At 36.4% G+C, this 19,633-nt stretch overlaps 1 protein-coding gene across 9 annotated transcripts in view; it reads left to right on the forward strand.

The window, feature by feature from the left end:
- The window catches only part of f (forked), a 108,633-nt gene that overhangs the window by 33,831 nt on the left and 55,169 nt on the right, over positions 1-19,633 (forward strand). For 4 of the 9 annotated variants that reach the window (XM_053755203.1, XM_053755209.2, XM_053755207.2 and 1 more), the window contains exon 2: positions 14,785-14,937. In XM_053755203.1, coding sequence (XP_053611178.1) covers positions 14,785-14,937 — 153 coding nt within the window. Of the gene's footprint in view, positions 1-3,035; positions 3,963-14,784; positions 14,938-19,633 lie in introns of those variants that run through there. The other 5 variants (XM_053755198.1, XM_053755199.2, XM_053755200.1 and 2 more) reach the window with 3 other exon arrangements.

Below are 19,633 nucleotides of genomic sequence, written 5' to 3' on the forward strand. Positions count from 1 at the left end.
TTTAAAATATTTATTAGTTGTATGACCCACATCACAAAAACGGAATTTCAAGTTAGTGCCTATTTCTTGTTCAAAATAGTATTAAATGATCATACATTTATATACATATGTAAGCGTTTTGGATATTATACATATTTCTTATATTACTTAGGTACTGATTGGTACAATTATAGGTGATTAGGTGTTTCCTGCGGCTTCGCCCGCGTAAATTTCCCACGGGATCCTACCCTATGTCATTTTACGTACTTCAAACTACATGTACAAAATTTCAAAAAGATTCACTTAGAAAATTAATTGTGAAGGGTAAACACACTTCACATTTATAATATTAGTTAGGATAATATAACAAAAGTAGCTGAACTACTCTCAAAAAGTTATCTGGTAACAAAGTACCATACATCCGCATGTGTAGTACTTAGCATTGTTCGCACCTACACCTAACAAGTTTTCTAAGATAACCAAATTACAAATTAACATAATTACGCAACACATTTCTAACAAGTTTCTATCAAATTTCGTTCGCATATTTATTTCTAATTCAATGTTTTGATTTGAATAAAACAGGAAACCTGTTCGCGCTCGAGTATAAAGCCTATGGTGCAATGAACAGCTGTCAAACAACAATGCATGCCGGTGTGATTGTAAATGCTTAATTTCCATCAACAAAGTGTATCATCACATCACTTATGTGGGAGAAAGAGCCGGGCCGGTGCCCGCACGGCAGTCGCTCCACACGCGCAATTCGATATGGTCAACTGTACATAATTACGTATCGCGCATTGTGACCGCGCCTTTCCAGAAACGGCGCGTGAAAAAAATAAACGTCAAACTCTTGGCGCGCGCTGTGACAGCTCTATTTTCCCGATGGACTATGGAATACGAATTGATTCGAAATTATCGGAACAAGTTTCGTGTAAGAAAGTGAATTAACATTTTTGTAATGTGTCGTGCGAGAGTGAATGTGAAACTGTTGTTGCGTAAGCGTAAATACTTCGGTGATTTTGCTGGATTCTTGTCATCTTTGATGAGATTAAGGATAATCATTGCATACCACGTGTTTTATAATTTTTTTTTAAATTAGTCTCACAGATTATATATGATTTATCGTGTTTTGAGTGAGTTGTGTCTCTGAGTTATGACCTGTTTCTCAAACTTTTTATAGCACAATTTGTATCATTGTATTCCTTTGTAGGAAATCGAATGATTCACGACAATAGCAAATCGTTCTCGGGAAAATGATATGTATTCGCAGTAATAGACTAGAAAATGTCCAGAAAAAGTTGGGAACCTTATCTATGCGCGCATCAAAACGCACATACGTACATAATGATTACCTTTCGTTTCGAGCCACAATTACGTTTAGTTTGTTGACTTTTACTGCACGATAAAGATATATCTTAATCGCTATTTTTACTAAATTAACATAGCAAAGAGCTCTTCTAAAGACATTCACGGTGATGTTTGAGCAAGAAAATGCATACTAATAAGTAAATAATAAAATGTTACGGAAAATGGAAAACGAATCTCAGGACCAGAGTCACTTTTTGGAGTTATTACCATATTAATATGAAATTTCGACTTTCTTTACTAATTCCGATCAGCTGATCAGCCAAATTGTATGAGACAATAAAAAAAAATTTACAGTGGTATATCTTCATTGGATGTACCTACATATGATATATGGACTTCCACTACCATAGAGTCCATAGAACACTCAATGTATTCACAATTTGCATGCAACGTGTAAAGAAAGTGCATGTGTCGATGATATGCAATTTAACGCTGTGTGCATACAACATACGCCTTGATTGCAAGTAGATTACAAAAACATTGTTTTAACGTCTACATTAATACTAATTAATGAGGGATTCCTATTGTGGGTTTATATAATAACAGCATTCCCAAAGAAGGATAACGACAGGCATGTGGCCGGTCGCAAAATCACAATTTCGTTTTTTACTTTTCTATCTGAAATAAATATGATTTGAATTATATGGTTTATTTTTGAGTGAACCACGGGGTTCATGGCGCCACAGCTTAGAATTTAACGGAAACATAACGCTCTTATAAAAGAGAGAAAGATCTCTTTAATCTCTTTAATGAATATAGATAATATAATAGAAATATATAAATTGCCGGTAATAGATTTATTTATTTTTTCTTAAATAGTAAATAGTTTTCTATGAACTAACATTTTTCTTCATGTAACTTTCGATGTGAGCGTCTCGGAAGTTTATAAATAACTAGCTGATTAACTGATAAAATAGTGAACCTAAAAATAATGATTGGTAAATTATCGCATACTGAGGCAATTACTGAATTTCCCAATAATTTTAATTAAGTATTCCACACGACGTATTCGAGGAAGCGCGCGTTTTTGTCGATAACTATACACATGCGACTAAACGATTATTGTATGGTGACAGGCAATTTTTTTTTTGTTGTTGATGTATATCAGAACCATCAGAACTATAGCTTCAAATCTATAAAAACTAACAATAATCTCTAATTTATAAAAACTCTCAGTTATGGTAAAAAATGTTATCTTGTAATAAAATTCAAATTATTTTTACAATACGATTAGAAATCTTACTAGATTGTAGGTCATAAAATATTGTACATGTAAATTGAATTTGCCAATGTTCTTATTTAGTCAAATATATAGCTTTTTTGTTATCTTTGGAATACGTGTTAAATGTCTCTTTATCTGAGGTTTAAAAGTTTTAAAATCATTAAGTACTGCTGCATGCCTGTGTTAGGGTTTTGTAGATATGTATATGCTTAAACATATTGCAACATTAACCTTAAACTTCAATAAAATTACACGTAAATCATTCTTAAATTGGGACAGAATCGGTCATAACCAGCGTAACACACGCTCAACAATATTTGACTCATTTTACTTACGCAACAACAAAGTAACACGGAAGTATTACAGTAATTCCGTCTAATTACGTTAACCCATCAACTTGTAAATTCTCTAGATGCTTGTGATTTTCTGTGCTCTTTCTTAGTAGTGACAGTTAAGTAACGAATCCAGTTGTGCGAAGATGCGCGTAGGCAACAATGCCTAAGGCACGATCTAAAAATGACAACTGCAACGCTATAGCCAGGATTATCAAAGACTTCTGCAGTTGCTCCGAAAACGCCACATGGTCACCTGAGATGACCACAGATAAGGGACGAGATCCGTTTCTCAAAAGCGAACTGACGAACATGTCAGCAATGCGCAGGAGGATAATGACTATAGCCAAAAGGAAAAACCGGGACGTCACTCCCGAACCGCCTAAACTTCACTTCGATCTTGACAAAAAATCCGAAACGCTCACTTCGAATCTGATCAATGCAACAATCAGCTCTCAAGACAGCACTATACGCAGAAACATAGACAATTTCCTCCAATCGAGACGAATGTTTGCTTTAGAGGAAGATATTTACGAAAAGCCAATATGTACAATCAAAAACTCGTCGTGCGGTGAGAACTGGTCGTTGAGTAAAGCTTGGAAGAACAATAAAGGCGATTTCTTCCATCGCTCGCCGGCTCTCGATTCTCGGCGATTAGTCGATAGAAATTGCAATAACTTGGAGCGGATAGATGAGGTGCCGCGTCGGAAGAAACGGGAGAAGAAAATTAAGGAACAGTTACGATACGACAGGAACATAAAACGTCATATAAGAATAAGGGTGATGTTATCTTTAAGGATGAGGAGGTATATGAAGAGGAGATTAAGGAAACCTCAGCCGCAGAATGTGAGTGTCCCTCCGAGGAGGTTTCCTAGAGGCAGTTCAATAAACTCTAGTTTCGGGACGCGGTCGTATAGGAGTGTGATGACTGATAAGCTGGGGGAAGGTGCAGTGTTGTTTGATATCCATGAAGCAAGGAACTCCACGATGGAACTCTGTCATGATTACGGAGAAGACCTCGACACGTTGGACATTGCCTTACGCGCCGGTAACTTTAGGTAAATTTATATGTTTTTTTATTTCGATGGGTAAATTCTTAGTTGAAAAGGTATATTTTATCTTCGTTCAGTTATAATTTGATGGCATTTTTATATTGAGTCGTACTAAAAACAAATTGTTTTATGAAATGTATTATAAGCATATTTTTATTGAAAGTCTACAATAAATATAATAGTCGACCGAGTAGCCGTCGCGAAAGGACGTCCATTTAGCTCCGAACGCAAACAATAGACCGCGCAACCAGATGTTGAAAGTGTTTGCAGATGTTGAAAGTGTTTGTGACCGTACCTATACTCACTTCCAATTTAACCAAATATTTAACAAATCTATTATTAGTCCAAGCGTGTTCGGGTTCACTTAAATTAATAAATATTTAACACAAAAGTGCTATTGGCGATTTTAGAGCGTAGTGAATTAGTTTGAGATTTTAGTGTTACCTAAACATATAATTTATAAGTATCTAAACAAAACAGCTCCAATGCTGAAGACTTCGTAAGTGAACCTGCAGCCTGCCAACACTACACAAGCTGAAAAACACGGGTGAGAGCGTTCCATGTTATAAAATATCCCCCTTCATAAATATATCTTTACCTAGAGCTATATACTTAACCCATAACGTAAACAAACCCTTAGCGTAACAAGTTCTCCAAGTAGCCAACAAAAAAGCAACTATACTTCAAAGAAATAATCTGGTCCCACCGCTTGAATCCTGCAAGGCAGTGCCAAAATCAAATCCAAAATACACATTCGTCTTTACTTATGTATAGATGTACTGCTTTATTTGTTTGCCAGATTAAGTAAAATAAAACATGAACCTGTTCTAGTGTTGTAATTTAATAGTTCAAATATTATATAAAAGAAATAAATAGACAACGCGCGTTCGGGTTCACTTAAATACATAAATATTTAATACAAAAAAGTGCTATTGCCGTATTTAGAGCGTGGTGAATTTGTCTGAGTTTTAGAGTTACATGTAATACCAACAAGCCAACAAAAAGCAACTATATTTCAAAGAAATAATCTTGTCCCACTGCTTGAATACTACAAGGCAGTGCCAAAGTCAAATCCAAAATACACATTAGTCTTTATTTATGTATATATATATATATATATATATATATATATATATATATATATATATATATATATATATATATATATATATATTATGTATTGTACTGTTTTATTTGTTTCCTAGACTAAGTAAAATAAAATATAACCTGTTTTTCCAAAGAAAACCTCAAAGCTATAAGATAAACAAAATGAAAGAATTCCGGTAGCAAATAAAGGCATCCCAGATAAAATTTAAGACAATTAAAAATATTTAAATCACAACACATAATATACTTCGATAACGAATATAAAACAAGATAAAAGAGTCTCGTCACGCTTATAACTCATATGGCACCTCAGATATTCCGCCAACATTTGTCTTAAATAACCTAATATTACATACTTATTCTATAACCCAACATTAGAACATACTGATAATTCCAAACAACATTCCTGCAACAACAAAAAAAAAGGCCCAATATAAAAATAAAAGATAAGAAATTAGAAAGACGCCATTGAAACCAGGAAACACAACAAACACAATAGCTAACACGTAGAACAAAAACAAATCCACAGCTGCAAGCCATAAATGAATAACATCGTCTGACTCGACGCAAACCATAAAACAAAGCAATTGATCCCTGCAACAAAAAAAAGGCATGAAGGTTACAATTTATTACAAAATAGAAAGCTAGCAAAAAATATACCCTATTACGCAAACGACTCTATAGACAAAGAAACCCCGAGCATTATAAACCTTTATTACCTACCTAACAAACTCACCAAGTTGGCACAACCCAGAGATTTACATTCGACGTTATAATTTAATATTGGCATTAGGTACCACAAACCAAACTTCATAACATATTCAACTAAAACTAATACATTTTTCTCCACAGCTGCTTTAGAAATTAAGCTCTTTTTACAGCATAGAAATATGGAGATATACGCAGACACCATAACAAAAATCCCAGGTGATGGTAATTGTCTATATAGAGCAATCGCATACCAAATCAACGATCTGTTTGGCATTACATTCGACCATCTAGCAATCCGACGCGACTTAGCTAAGTACGTTGAGGATAATCAACACAACGATAACATACACCAAGCTATTAGGAGTAACCTAAATGACACACTAACAGATCTACAGACTCAAATCAACAAATACCTACAAGCTCAATATAAAGAAGGTACCTGGGGTGGGACTGATATATTGATAGCAGCAGCTGAATACTACAGCATCAACGTCAAGATCTTCCAAGGCTATCCGCTAAAAGAAACAATACAAATCAGCCCGAAAAATAATGACGCAGCAGGTTGCATAGGCCTAATATTTAATGGAAATCATTACGACTGCTTCAAGAACCATTTGGGCGCTTCTTCACTAAACCCCACACAAAAGACAGAAAGCTCAGGCGAATGCACCCCGGAAGAAATAACTGACGAAACCGGCTACAGACTAATAAGACCGAAGCCTCATTACACAACTATAAAACAAATAGACAACATCAATATCGCTACATGGAACGTAAGAGGCGCAGCGACCTTAAACAAAAAAGCAGACATTGACTCGATACTAGAAGATAAATTGATTCACATTGCATGCCTACAGGAAACCCACTTAAAAACAGGTTCTTACAAATCTAAACACTACCTCTGGTCTCTATGTGAAAACCGAAAAAGGGGATTAGCCATCCTAATCAGAAAAAATTGCGGTCTCACAATAAAATGGACAAAATCAAACACAAACAACATGGCAGCGCTAATCTACCTAGATAACCAAACTACACTATTTATAGTTAATACACATTTCTCAAACTCAACGTCAGCGGCAACAAATGATTTAGCCCGCCTCCGGCAACTAATAATCGGGAAACCAATAAATTCATACATTATAATAGTGGGCGACTTCAATGCACACGTCGGCTACCAGAACCCAAAGACACGGCATAATCCAAAACAAATAGGTAGAAACCTGCATCACAAAACTACAAACAACAACGGTGAAATCATGACAGATCTAATTAGAATGGGCAACCTCCGACTAGACACATCCTTTGGCCGCAATAGTTGTAAAACGACATACAGATCCGGCCGCAATATTTCACAAATCGACCACATTATGACCCAAGCTAAAACTCCACCATCATTTAACTATATAAAAGGCGAATACACGCCACTTTCGGACCATAAAATCATCTGGGGCAATCTAAGACCCTTAAATAGAAATACCAACAAGACCCACCAATTTAATACTCAAACAACAACACCCAAAAACAAGGAGCTAAACACATTTAAATATAAATCGCTAGACTATGAACTACTCCAAAGTAAAGGCACAAAAGAAAAATACCAAACGGAAGTAATTAAACTTTTAAATAAAAGACACCAGAACAAAAACAAAGCCAATCTTTCCTGGGAAGAAATAACAGGAACTATGAAAACTTCAGCCACGAAAATCCTGAAATTTTATCGGAAACATTCCAGAGAGTACAGGATAGCTCTAGCAAAACTACAAAAAGCAAAATGGTTGAAAAACCAACGGCCCTCTGACCCAATCCACCAAAAAATCCTGAAAGAGTGTAGATATCACCTACAAGCAATAGAGGTCGCCGAGGAGCAAGAAAAATATCGTGCATTTTTCAGTGATCTATCAACTAGACACCCCTCAGTAAGAATGAAATTCACATACGAATTCTATAGAAATCATAAGCAAACAGAAAGACGCCGACTAAAGCAGACTTTTATTCCTATGTCTAAATGGGAACAAGAACTGGCAAAAACAGAAGGACAAATCATAGAAGAATTGACAGGCGAAAACGCAAAAGAAGAACTAGGCGCGGAACCTACACTAGAAGAAATCGAAGAAATAATAAAAAAAATGCGCAATAAAACAGCCCCGGGAATAGACCAAGTTGTAACAGAATTATACAAAGCCAACCCAGAAGAGCTAAATTTAGAAATTTTAAACCACATTCGAACTGCATGGAATAAAAACATACTGCCATCCTCATGGACTCAGTCGTTTCAAGTGCCACTCCCTAAAAAAACTAACCCGAAACAGGTAAATGACTACAGACGTATATCAATATGTAGTACGGGATACAGAATTTATGCAAACTTTTTACTAAAACGACTGGACGAAACAATTGAAACACTAGGCAATTACCAAGCCGCCTTTCTAAGTAATCGCTCCACGGATGACCACATGTTCACCTTACGTCGAATATTGGATGAAGAATGGAAAGCGGGTGAAAAATCTTTTGTTCTTTCGATCGACATAGAAGCAGCATTTGACACCGTGGATCACTCAGCCCTCAGAGATATAATCGCATCTAGAACAAATAAATCCATGACAAATCGAATCATAAAAGCCACTTTGAATGAATCTACATGCATTAAATGGTTCGGACAACAAACAAAATGGATAAAAAAAGGTAAGGGTGTCAAACAAGGCTGTCCCATATCACCCAGACTCTTCACAATAGTTATGGACGACGTCTTCAAAACACTAGCGGAAGAACTACCTTATATAAAACTAAATCAAGATGACAAAATTCAACTCCCAATTATTCTAGCCTTCGCGGACGACGTAATCATAATATCAAACGATATTCAACAATTAAACGAAATTTTCGTAAAGGCCACAAGTCTATTAAAGTCAGTAGGTCTTACAGTAAACGATACAAAAACGAAATTACTAGTTCGCGACCCACTAAACATAAATAACAGGAACTTTTTTGTACTGGGAGAAACTACTTTATCTCCCGTTAAAGAAATTAGGTATCTAGGGACCTACATCTCATCTGTACTGAACAGGAATGGTACAGTAAATGCCCGCTGCAAACAAGCGATCAAAAATTCGAAGACTCTACAAAAATTTATTAAGAGTTCCCGCATGCAAGGGAAAACAATAAAACTTCTTTACAAAATGGTGATAGAACCAACTATGACCTACGGCCTCAAATGCGCAGCACTAACAAAAGCGAATCGCTCAAAACTTAGAAGATACGAAAGAATGATTTTACGCGACATGCTAGACAATGCAGGCCCCGCACACATGTACAGCAAGATACACGACATTCTGGATGGAAAAACTATTACAAAAAGAATCAAATGCCTTCGAATGTGTTACTATGGACACATACTACGACGCAGAGACCCACATCTACTACACGCTGCATACAAACATGAAGCAAAAAATCGTAAAATAGGTCGACCTATTTATACCTGGAAAAATTCCCTACAACAGGACATGGAATACTATAAGAAAAGCCCTTCAGAGTGGATAGAGCTCGCAACAGACAAGAAAGAACTCATTTCAGGGGCTAGAGAAATATACAAAATGGACGAAACGGACAGCGAAATAGAAAACGACGAAACCATCACCAACACACACAACGAAGTCAGTGAGGAAAACGAAACACACCAACGCTCTCCTCCATCGAATAACCCGTCCTCCTAAATTCCAATATTGGCTACAGGCTGCATAGTCGGTTGATTGTGGTCGACCGGTTGCGGCTAGTCGACCGTCCTCTCCCATCCCAGAGCGTGTCACTCCTTATAAAACCGTGCCCCCTGGTGTGGGGTCGTGGGTCTGGGCTTGTGCGACGCCACCGCTTCCACCCAGCAAGGTAGCGGTCGCTGGGAGGCCAGCTAGGGAACGTCCTCTGATACCTCGTATTGACAGCAAAAATAAGCGAGCTCGACGCTGTTTTGTTGGCAAGGTGAAGCAAGTAGACGAAGGACGTATATTCCAGCGAACGTGACTTTGATGGATGGAAGCAGCGTCGCATAGGTACGGCCAACGGCCTGTATTCGGTTCGTCCGTTTCAGCTTCGAGCTGGCTGGGTGTGGTGCATATGTTCATGTTCATGTTCATGTTCAAGTCTACAATAAATATAATAATTCTAGAGTTTCAATTTTGTTTTTATCTCGTGATAATTAGTTGAAATGAAATTATTTATTTGGTAATTCGTGACGTTTTTTACATTAAACTGCATTTGTCATTGCATGTTTTACTGTCAACATTATAACAAAAATAAATTGCTAACTGAGTAATTAATTAATCAATTAATTCGGGTGGCAATCTATGTTTTTGTTATTAATATTGATGATACTGTATAGCCGTATGATTACAGTTCTCTTTTAACCTAATATTTAAAATTTTTGACAGAAAAAATCACCATTCAGTAACACCATAGATAAAAGAAATGTTGTTTTAATGACTTGGATTTGGAGTTATTAAAATGTTAAAAATTATATGCTATATAATTATTGTACCTATATGTATATACATAATTTTTTCCATTGATCTTTGCCCAACCGTAAGCGAAATTCAACTGAATTCCGAATTTCGGATTTTCTTAATGAAAATTACCAAAGTGATAGGCAAGAAATCGGATCAGATTGTGAAATATTCGCATTCCGAATAAAAAACTATAATCCATTAGCTTGCAGACCGATTAAAAAGTGTGTAAGTACTTACTCACTTTTTAAATTAAACTACATTTAAACACAAGGAAGAGCTGTTGGTTAGAACTTAATGTACAGTCAACAGCACATCAACCTACCCAAATTGATTGCAAATACGCCACTATCACCGCGCCATAGAGGTTCATGTACTTACTTAAACCTTTGTCCCACAAATTGACAGATAAATCAGTGAACATACAAAAAATAAGACACTGAGAACAACGCATGCCTACACCTTTTTTAGATGTCGGTTGAAATGCACTTTTATGCCAAATTGGTGGCAAAATATGATACAGTCCACATGTGGTCGACGGCCCACCAATTACGAAGTTGACGCAGACTCCGGACGCGTGCTCACTGTACCGCATCGGTATTGTCCTACTCCCTACATATTAATGTTTGTCTGTCTGTCCGTGCTATGAAATTGTGCTCGTGTATTGTAAAAAGCATTGCGATAACTGCCAGCCGTGAACCTCGTTCGCATTTTTTCGATTGTTTCCTCAGCTGTTAAGTGTCGGAGTTCAAGATGCGCTTTACTACTTTTTCGCACGGTCTTTGCCATCCTTATTTGTTAAGTTACTGGTACGCACGCAGGTTGAACGTCTTTATCCTTAGTGGAGTAAACAGAGCCAAGAGCCACGAAAGCCACGTTTAGCGTAGAGAAGTTTCTCCCCTTATTAACATTTATTATTATTATTTGCGCGAAAGTAGAAGCAACTTCATAAAACATTTAAAAAATGTAAAAATCGATGTTACGTTATGCACATACCTACATACAGGCAACCACTTGTCAAGTTGACTCGAACCTATATGTCGATGGTGCGGTAAAACCTTGGGTTGATTGATGTGACTGTACGAATATTTTTAGAATAGACTTAAATAACAAATCCATGGGAAATTTGTAATGTAAACGATCTATTATGTTGTCCGCATTACAGCTTAAAACATTATGCAACAACGGGTGTGAATTTGCTTTTGAAAGTCGGCGAGAGCTTCAATTACAAAATTGTTATGACTCTCCCGAGCTAAAGTATCAAGAAAGTTAAGAACGTAAAGGAATGCGCTGCCTCCTGTCGGCCGGCCACACTGGGTGTTTATCAACCAATTTTGACCATTCTATTTGGGATTGCAATGGCTAAAAAATTAGTTCGTTAATTTAGTTCGTTTACTTCACTTTCTTGAGAGACTGTAAATCTATGTGGGAATACATTTTGGTGTAGCCGCCACATGATGTTTCAAAAGCTGCGGTCGGGCTGTCATTACGATTTTTCAAATTTTAACAAAGACAAAAATCAGTTTCACTATCTGACTTTAAAATAATTAATCTGTACTGGTAGTAATGTCAATTTTATGAATGATTGATTTTGAGAACGATTTCTTGATCAAGAAAATTGACGGAGCGTAATGACACCTACAATGTCGAACGAACTTAGATTCACCATTAGCACACATGAATCTTAAGAACAGCGTTTTGGCATAAATAAAACATTACCATTTAGAACTGTCCGAAGGCTGGCACTAACACAAATACTAAATTAAGAATACATCAAGGTTATTGCGAAAGAGATTTTTGAGAATATTTTAGTTCTTTTAAAATGAAAATTAGTATTTAATATAACTTGTGCAATGAGCAGATAGTCTTTACATTCTAAAACTTATTAGAGTAATAATATTGTGGACCTTGCTTGTAAATTTATTACTAGCAGTTGCACGCGGCATTGTCTACAACTAAAACTGCTAGGTATATAGCGATTTATCTACACACCGAAGAACAAATGATACGTATATATATTAAAAAAATGGTAAGCCCTTCTGGCATGATAGGGAGCAACACTGTTTGAAAAAGTGCCTGTGAAGGCCTAATTTCTGAACAAATGATTTGATCTTGATTTTGACACCAGAAAATCACCTCTGTCTAACTTATCTGCTCTGTTTTGTCGTTGAACAGACAAATAGATACACGAATTATAATAAAATGTAGATAATAAATATATGTAAGTACAATAAATAGCAAATCAACCTTCAAAATTTATTGAAAAATCGCTTATGTTGCAACTACATAGAGATAAATGAAAATGAAAAGTAGGACTTGAAATCGACTGTACAATAAATGACGGAATTATCCTTAATCACGCCGTAAACTACAGTTGACAGCATAAAGTGGCCAACATGCTAATGAGACAGAGACATAGAAGCTATTGTGGTCGTTATGGTTATAGATATATGGTTTAATTTAGATTGATAGAAGTATGGAGGTTTAGTATATGGTCCCGTATTTTGGACCGGTTCGGTGTAAATATAGGTGAGTCGGCTAATGACGATCTATAAGATAGTAGTATTTCAGGCTTCAATGTTTATGGTGGAGCGTCAAGTATTTATTATATTCTAGCTTTGTGTGGATTCGGACGCATTTATTTCGTGCGTCCCTTCATATTTTACTATAAGTAGTCATTATAAGTATGTCGATCTTTGATGGTTCGGCATACATTGCTGGTTTGTCATTGCGGTAAATAAAAACAGTCATAGAAACTACTACTGCCAGCAGAGGTACATTTTTGTGTTTAGCGCCATCTCTCGGTGAGTAGACGTACTACAAAGGCGTTCAACGTCCATTTAGCCATGCTGCGCGGACGTGCGTGCACTTTTAATGTTGTTGCATCTAATCGCTGATAGATGGCGCTTTAAATACTCATTCGTGCGCGTTGATGTCTTTTCAATGAGAAAAAATTAAAAGTAATTTTAATGTTTGAATTTATTAGTTATTTTTGATTTGGAAGCATATTTCAATTGAATTCAAAAAGTTTATTGTAATTCAAGATGTAAATTAGCTCTCTAAACAGAGTTTGTATGTATATATCCTTTAATTTCAACAAAATACACAAACCCAACTTGAACCACAGATTATTATAAACGAAATTGCAGTATTAAATTAAAAAAAAAACTCCAAACTGTATTTAAATAGGTAAATCATATTAACAATTAATAAAATGGAAAAGCGACAAAAAGGCAGATTTATAAGCCTTTGCCCGTGTGAATTTATTCGGAACATTACGTGTTTCCAAACAAATTATCACCACAGTTAACAATTACCCACAACAGTTGTCATTTAGGGGTTGATTTTTGAAAAAAAAAACGTAGCCTATATTTTATAATGGGCTCTTTAACTGCATGCATACTAAAATTCATCCATATTGGTAGAGTGGTTTAGCCGTGAAGGTGGAACGGACAGAAAGTGTGAGTGTGGATTTAATTTTATTTGCATAATTTATTTATCTATAATAAATAAGGCGATGACAGAGGAGATTAAAGATTTATCAATTAGTTTACAATGTAAGTAATGATTTAGCTCAATGCATCTCTTAAACAAAAAATGGAAACGGAGCTTAATATATTCTTACTTGCCTTGAGCCCAATCGACTGTTTATAGAATACCTAGAATCAAACGATTGAAACTGACAGTAATTATGGTAATGTAAAACATATTTGTAGATATTACTATGTCTTATATTTTCTAGGTTTCCAAATAATAGTGTGATTGACAAAGTCAGAAAATTTTAATGCCAGCTCCACACTGTCGTCAAATAGTTCGCCAAACATTGGCGTATTCGGTATACATCGCTGGTTTTTCATTGTGGTAAATAAAAGTAAATAAATAAATATATTAGGACAAATCACACAGATTGAGCTAGCCCCAAAGTAAGTTCGAGACTTGTGTTATGGGATACTAACTCAACGATACTATATTTTATAACTAAAATACATATATAGATAAACATCCAAGACCCGGGTCAATCAGAAAAAGATCATTTTCCATCATGACCCGACCGGGGATCGAACCCGGTTCAGAGGCAAGCACTTTACCACTGCGCCACCGAGGTCGTCAAAAGCATTCACATTAACTGCGCAATGTCCGCGAATCGCTTCGGTATGTGTTTAAGTTCGGTGACAGCGTGGAGCTGGCATAAAAAATATTATGCTCTAAACAAAATCTATATATTTAAAACCACTGTGATTGTTCATAGACTGTAATAATGCACTTGGATCATTATACGAACCGATAGTTGATTGGAGAGTCCATTGAAATATCTCAATAGAAAATTTCATAAAAATTGACACAGCCGTTTGAGCGTGAAAAAGTAACAAAAATACTCACAAACTTTCGCTTTTATAACATTAGTAGGTATGATTTATTCATATTATTAGCCAACCAAGTGTTACAATGATCTTAAAGTAATTACAATTAGTGTTTATAACTTAGTTAACTTTTGTAATGATATAATGTTTTTCCAGGAGCGGTCGGTTAGCTGTCGAGGGTTGGTGGTGCGGGAGAGCCATGCCGGCGGCCGGGCGCGCCAACAACGGCGCCCTAGCCCTGCACTACGCAGCCGCCAGGGGCTGTCTGGACTGCGTGCGGCTGCTCACCAACACCACGCCTGATGTCTCGTGAGTGGCTGCTTTATTTTTAGAATTAATACTATGTTATTACAGCATAGTGCAGCGTTAGTAGCATGGCAACTAATATGTAGTGCTGTTGCACTGTCGACACAGGTCGTGGTAGACGACCTGTGTCGCCTAATGATAATTAAGACGACAGAGGTCTGGTCGTTTGCGGCTATCATGCTACAATCACAGATATAAAAACAATGTAATGTTGCTATATCTGTGGCCACGATGGAATACTTTGTTTTCTTTAGGTTTGGAAATACGTTTGACCCCGAATAGACCCCGATCAGAAGGGCCCCGCGCCCCGGTCGTACAGAAAACTTCTACACATGAGTCAGATTGACATACAAACTCATGCGGCACGAGTAAGATTCAAACCTGGGTCCAACCTTTCGGTTCATAGGTTCACACCACTTCGATTTATATGGGAAAGTATTTACTACTGATTTCGTCATTAGTATATGTCCAAACATCACCCGAAAAATGTGAATTGATATTTGTTAAATCTTGGAAAATCTGTCAAGAATTTATTGGCTTTGTATGGCTGATATTTAACCGAGCGAGAGAAGCCAGCGAGCGTGATCTATAAATCGACTTGGGGTAAAAATACATTTTTTGTATGAATGTATTTTTTTTTGAACGTAATTTCTACGTTGTCTGTCGATAGACGTGAAAACGACGGAGCGCGACTGAGCAATGGGGCTTGGCTCTAATAGATTAGTGTATCAAGTTAGACAGCCGGTGTAGCCTAATGGTTATCAAGTTAGATAGCCGGTGTAGCCTAATGGTTATCAAGTTAGATAGCCGGTGTAGCCTAATGGTTATCAAGTTAGACAGCCGGTGTAGCCTAATGGTTATCAAGTTTGATAGCCGGTGTAGCCTAATGGTTATCAAGTTAGATAGCCGGTGTAGCCTAATGGTTATCAAGTTAGATAGCCGGTGTAGCCTAATGGTTATCAAGTTAGATAGCCGGTGTAGCCTAATGGTTATCAAGTTAGATAGCCGGTGTAGCCTAATGGTTATCAAGTTAGATAGCCGGTGTAGCCTAATGGTTATCCAGTTAGACAGCCGGTGTAGCCTAATGGTTATCAAGTTAGACAGCCGGTGTAGCCTAATGGTTATCGCCCAATAGGAGAGAGGATATCGCGAGCGCGTGGTCTTGTTTACTTTTTGGCCATGGGGGTATATTACATAATATTTTTCGTGGAAACTAAGCCTAAATAAATTATAATTTGATAGATTAGATTAAGAAGAATCTATTTCACTTTACAATCTTAGAGAGTTAAAAGCATTAATGGTTTTTCTTCAAAGTCGGCCTGGAAGGAACTGTTAATAATTACGATTTATTATTAGACCCATTCAGTTATCGAGTTTCTCTGCCTAGTTACGAGTTTATGTTCTAAAAAAAAGTTGTAATTACAGCATTGCCGTCTCACACGGGCGCGTGCCGGGGTGGGATAAACTAAAGACTGCCAGATGTGGCACAACACACAAGTTTGTTTAGTTCTATTATATAACATTAATAAATTAATATATAGATTATATGATAAAAATATAATTTCATTTACTAGAGTAATTTATATGGTGTCTAAATTCGCTTCCCCGTTTCTTTTTCTTGTAGTGCCTCTCCATTATTGGAGAGCTTCCCTTTTAGTGTTATGTAATGTAGTCTACTCACGTATAAAAGTGATCTAATGATTCCAAAAAGAGGTGAACTAAAAAACAAATAACAAGTGCCGGCAGTAGTGAAAACTTGAATATTAGCGTTGTGCATTTTTGCGAATTTTCAATGTCACGTGTCCTGCAGGCCTACCATCAACGTTTTACAGAACGATTCCAGTGCAACTCAGTTCAATTTAGGAACCTAAAATGAATCGCATTCATACATAAAATTAAGTATGTTAGGACGAATATGTTAGGACGAATCACATAGATTGAGTTAGCCACAAAGTAAGTTCGAGACTTGTGTTATGGGATACTAACTCACCGATACTATATTTTATAACAAATACATATATAGATAAACATCCAAGACCCGGGTCAATCAGAAAAAGATCATTTTCCATCATGATCCGACCGGAGATCGAACCCGGGACCTCGGTTAAGTGGCAAGGACTCTGCCACTGCGCCACCGAAGGTCGTCAAAGTCGATGGTACGAATTTGCGATGCAGTTCAGTTTAGGTCGTAAAGTGGAGCGTGTTAAGAGATGATGGTAAGCCCCCTGATGTGAGTTTCATATTTTACCCATCACAAGAAGTGCACAACGCCGCTAAAGAAGTTTTGACTTCAAAAATACTCTGAAATTTACGGAGAAATTTAATTGTCATTTCGAAAATTTATTTTTTATAACTAAGTATGCTTCTAATGTGTGTAAATTTAATTACTTCCACCTAGATGACCGGCAGTAAAGCACCAAATAAAGGCATTAAAAGAAACTTCCTGCCTCGTACATCCATACTACGAAATCAATTACTTAAAGCGGTTCTCCCGATCCGATACCACATTAGAACCTTCAAGAAATAAGTCTAAGACTTCTTGAAAGGCCGACAAAGCCGATTTCTGAGTTTTTAACGGCAATTTATCTATTCAATTCGAATCACGTCATTGTTTAGATTAGCGCTATCGAATAAATAAACTGCCGTTAAACAAAACTCAGGAACCAAGCGATTTCTTGAAAGGTCGACAATGATGCTATGATGCCCATGGTATTGCAGTTCTTGGGCAGCGGTGACCACTTACTATTATGTGATGCGATGCTCGTTTGCTGTATTTGTGCAGTGATAACAAGCATTATAATAAGCATTTTTTCGGGTATACTTTTCTGTAACATCAATATTTACAAGGTATGTCTGCGATCGATCACGGAAGAGGTTTTTGCTTAACCTGGACGATAACTGTGCGATCACGGGAGCTAACGGGTAACTGTATGTGGTCACTTTGCTGCAGGCTGCAAGTAGCGCGATTGATGCATATGCATAAATCTACAAATCCAACTTGGGGCAAAAATAATTATTTGGATGTATGTATGTTTGTGTTGCGATAACTCTCGAACCGTTAGTCTGATTTTGATGAAATTTAAAAGGTATGTAGGATCTGTCAATAGAATTTTTAGATTTTTATAGAATTATTAAGGGGCAACAAAATTGGTTATGTCGTTTTTGAAATATTCAAAATTTTGTAAAAAATTATTGTGTTGGCGAGATCTAAGCTCGTGGCGAAAAACTAGTTCGGTAACCCGGACTGTTAGTTGATAATGATAACATGAAACTATATATCTAAAATATTTACTGAGGTATACATATTGTATCCATATTATACTGAGTCATTATATTATCTAGATATTTCTATTTATTTACAAATGATGGCCGTAATCTCAGAAAGATGACAAGTTAACTTAAGGTAAGGTTTGAGGATGATTGTGTTTGTACGATCAATCGATTTGATTTAGCACACAAAGCGCATTCTTGTATCGATTGAAAGTAGAGTAATCGATACGAAATCATTCGATACGAAATCATTGTTGATGACAATGTCACTACCTGGACATAGTTTTTCATTGCCTACTTTGAGATACTATTGCAATTAATATTTTAGTGTCATCCACTTTTGTAACTATGACACCCCGAAGTCTAGGGTACGCATGAAAATAGATTTTTGAATCTTTTAGATTCTACTGCATAAATTCGACTAGTCACCTGGCTAATGTCATCCCTCTATGGGAATGCTGCTGTATTTTTTCTCCTTATTGCTGTCAAGGCATTATTTTTCTTAGTCATCTCATATCAACACCATGGTAGGGAATAAATGGTTCTATTTTAAAGCCACAAAGTAATAAAACTAATTGAATACACTCTAATAAATTGCCATAAATTTAAAACAATCTTTACATGACATTTTTCACGTCAACTACATTTCATTACGAAATGGAATAATCGAAATGACTCTAATGAACGCAGAAACAACAAATGTGTCATGTATGACATGCGACGACAACAAAAATAGTATAAAAACACGCGTAGACACACAAATGCCAATAATAGACATGTATAATGGACAATCGTAAAGATTTTAACATACCATTGCCCATATCAATCACTGTAATTGCACACACACACACTGTATAATCATGTGTTTTTAGTGTTGTAAATAAAAATTTAATGGGATTTCGCTGGAGAAAGCGTTGCTGAATTAATTGTTCTTATCGGGTGCGCGCGCGCATCGCACATCTTCACAGTCCAAGAATCAAGTGCAGATGTTCGAGAATGGACAGACGGTAACTAAGTTGAATATAGTTTATACTAGGTATGTCTTCTAATTTATCTTAATTTTTATCCCGAAATGTATAGTAGCGATTCTGGGACAATTGAATCCTAAGTTATAAATGCGAAATTATTTGTTTGTTTGTTACCGGTTCCCGATTTTTATGCTCAACCAATTTCCTTGAAATTTTTCATAGGCTACTATGCAAAAAGAGTGGTGTTATAAGTTCGACCGCTTATTGTGTCTGTCTGTGTGCGTGGCACCGTAGTTCATCAACGGGTGATCAGATTTGGATGCGTTTTTTTTTATAATAATTTTTATTCGGTGGTTCGTAGATGTGTTTGATCAAAATCCGTTCAGCCGTTCCAAATTGTAGCGAAATGAATATTGAAAGTCGGGGTTTTTTTTTTAATTTGTCTAACAGATAAACTTGTT

This window comes from Plodia interpunctella, chromosome 14, assembly GCF_027563975.2.
Source record: "Plodia interpunctella isolate USDA-ARS_2022_Savannah chromosome 14, ilPloInte3.2, whole genome shotgun sequence".
NCBI lineage: Eukaryota > Metazoa > Arthropoda > Insecta > Lepidoptera > Pyralidae > Plodia > Plodia interpunctella.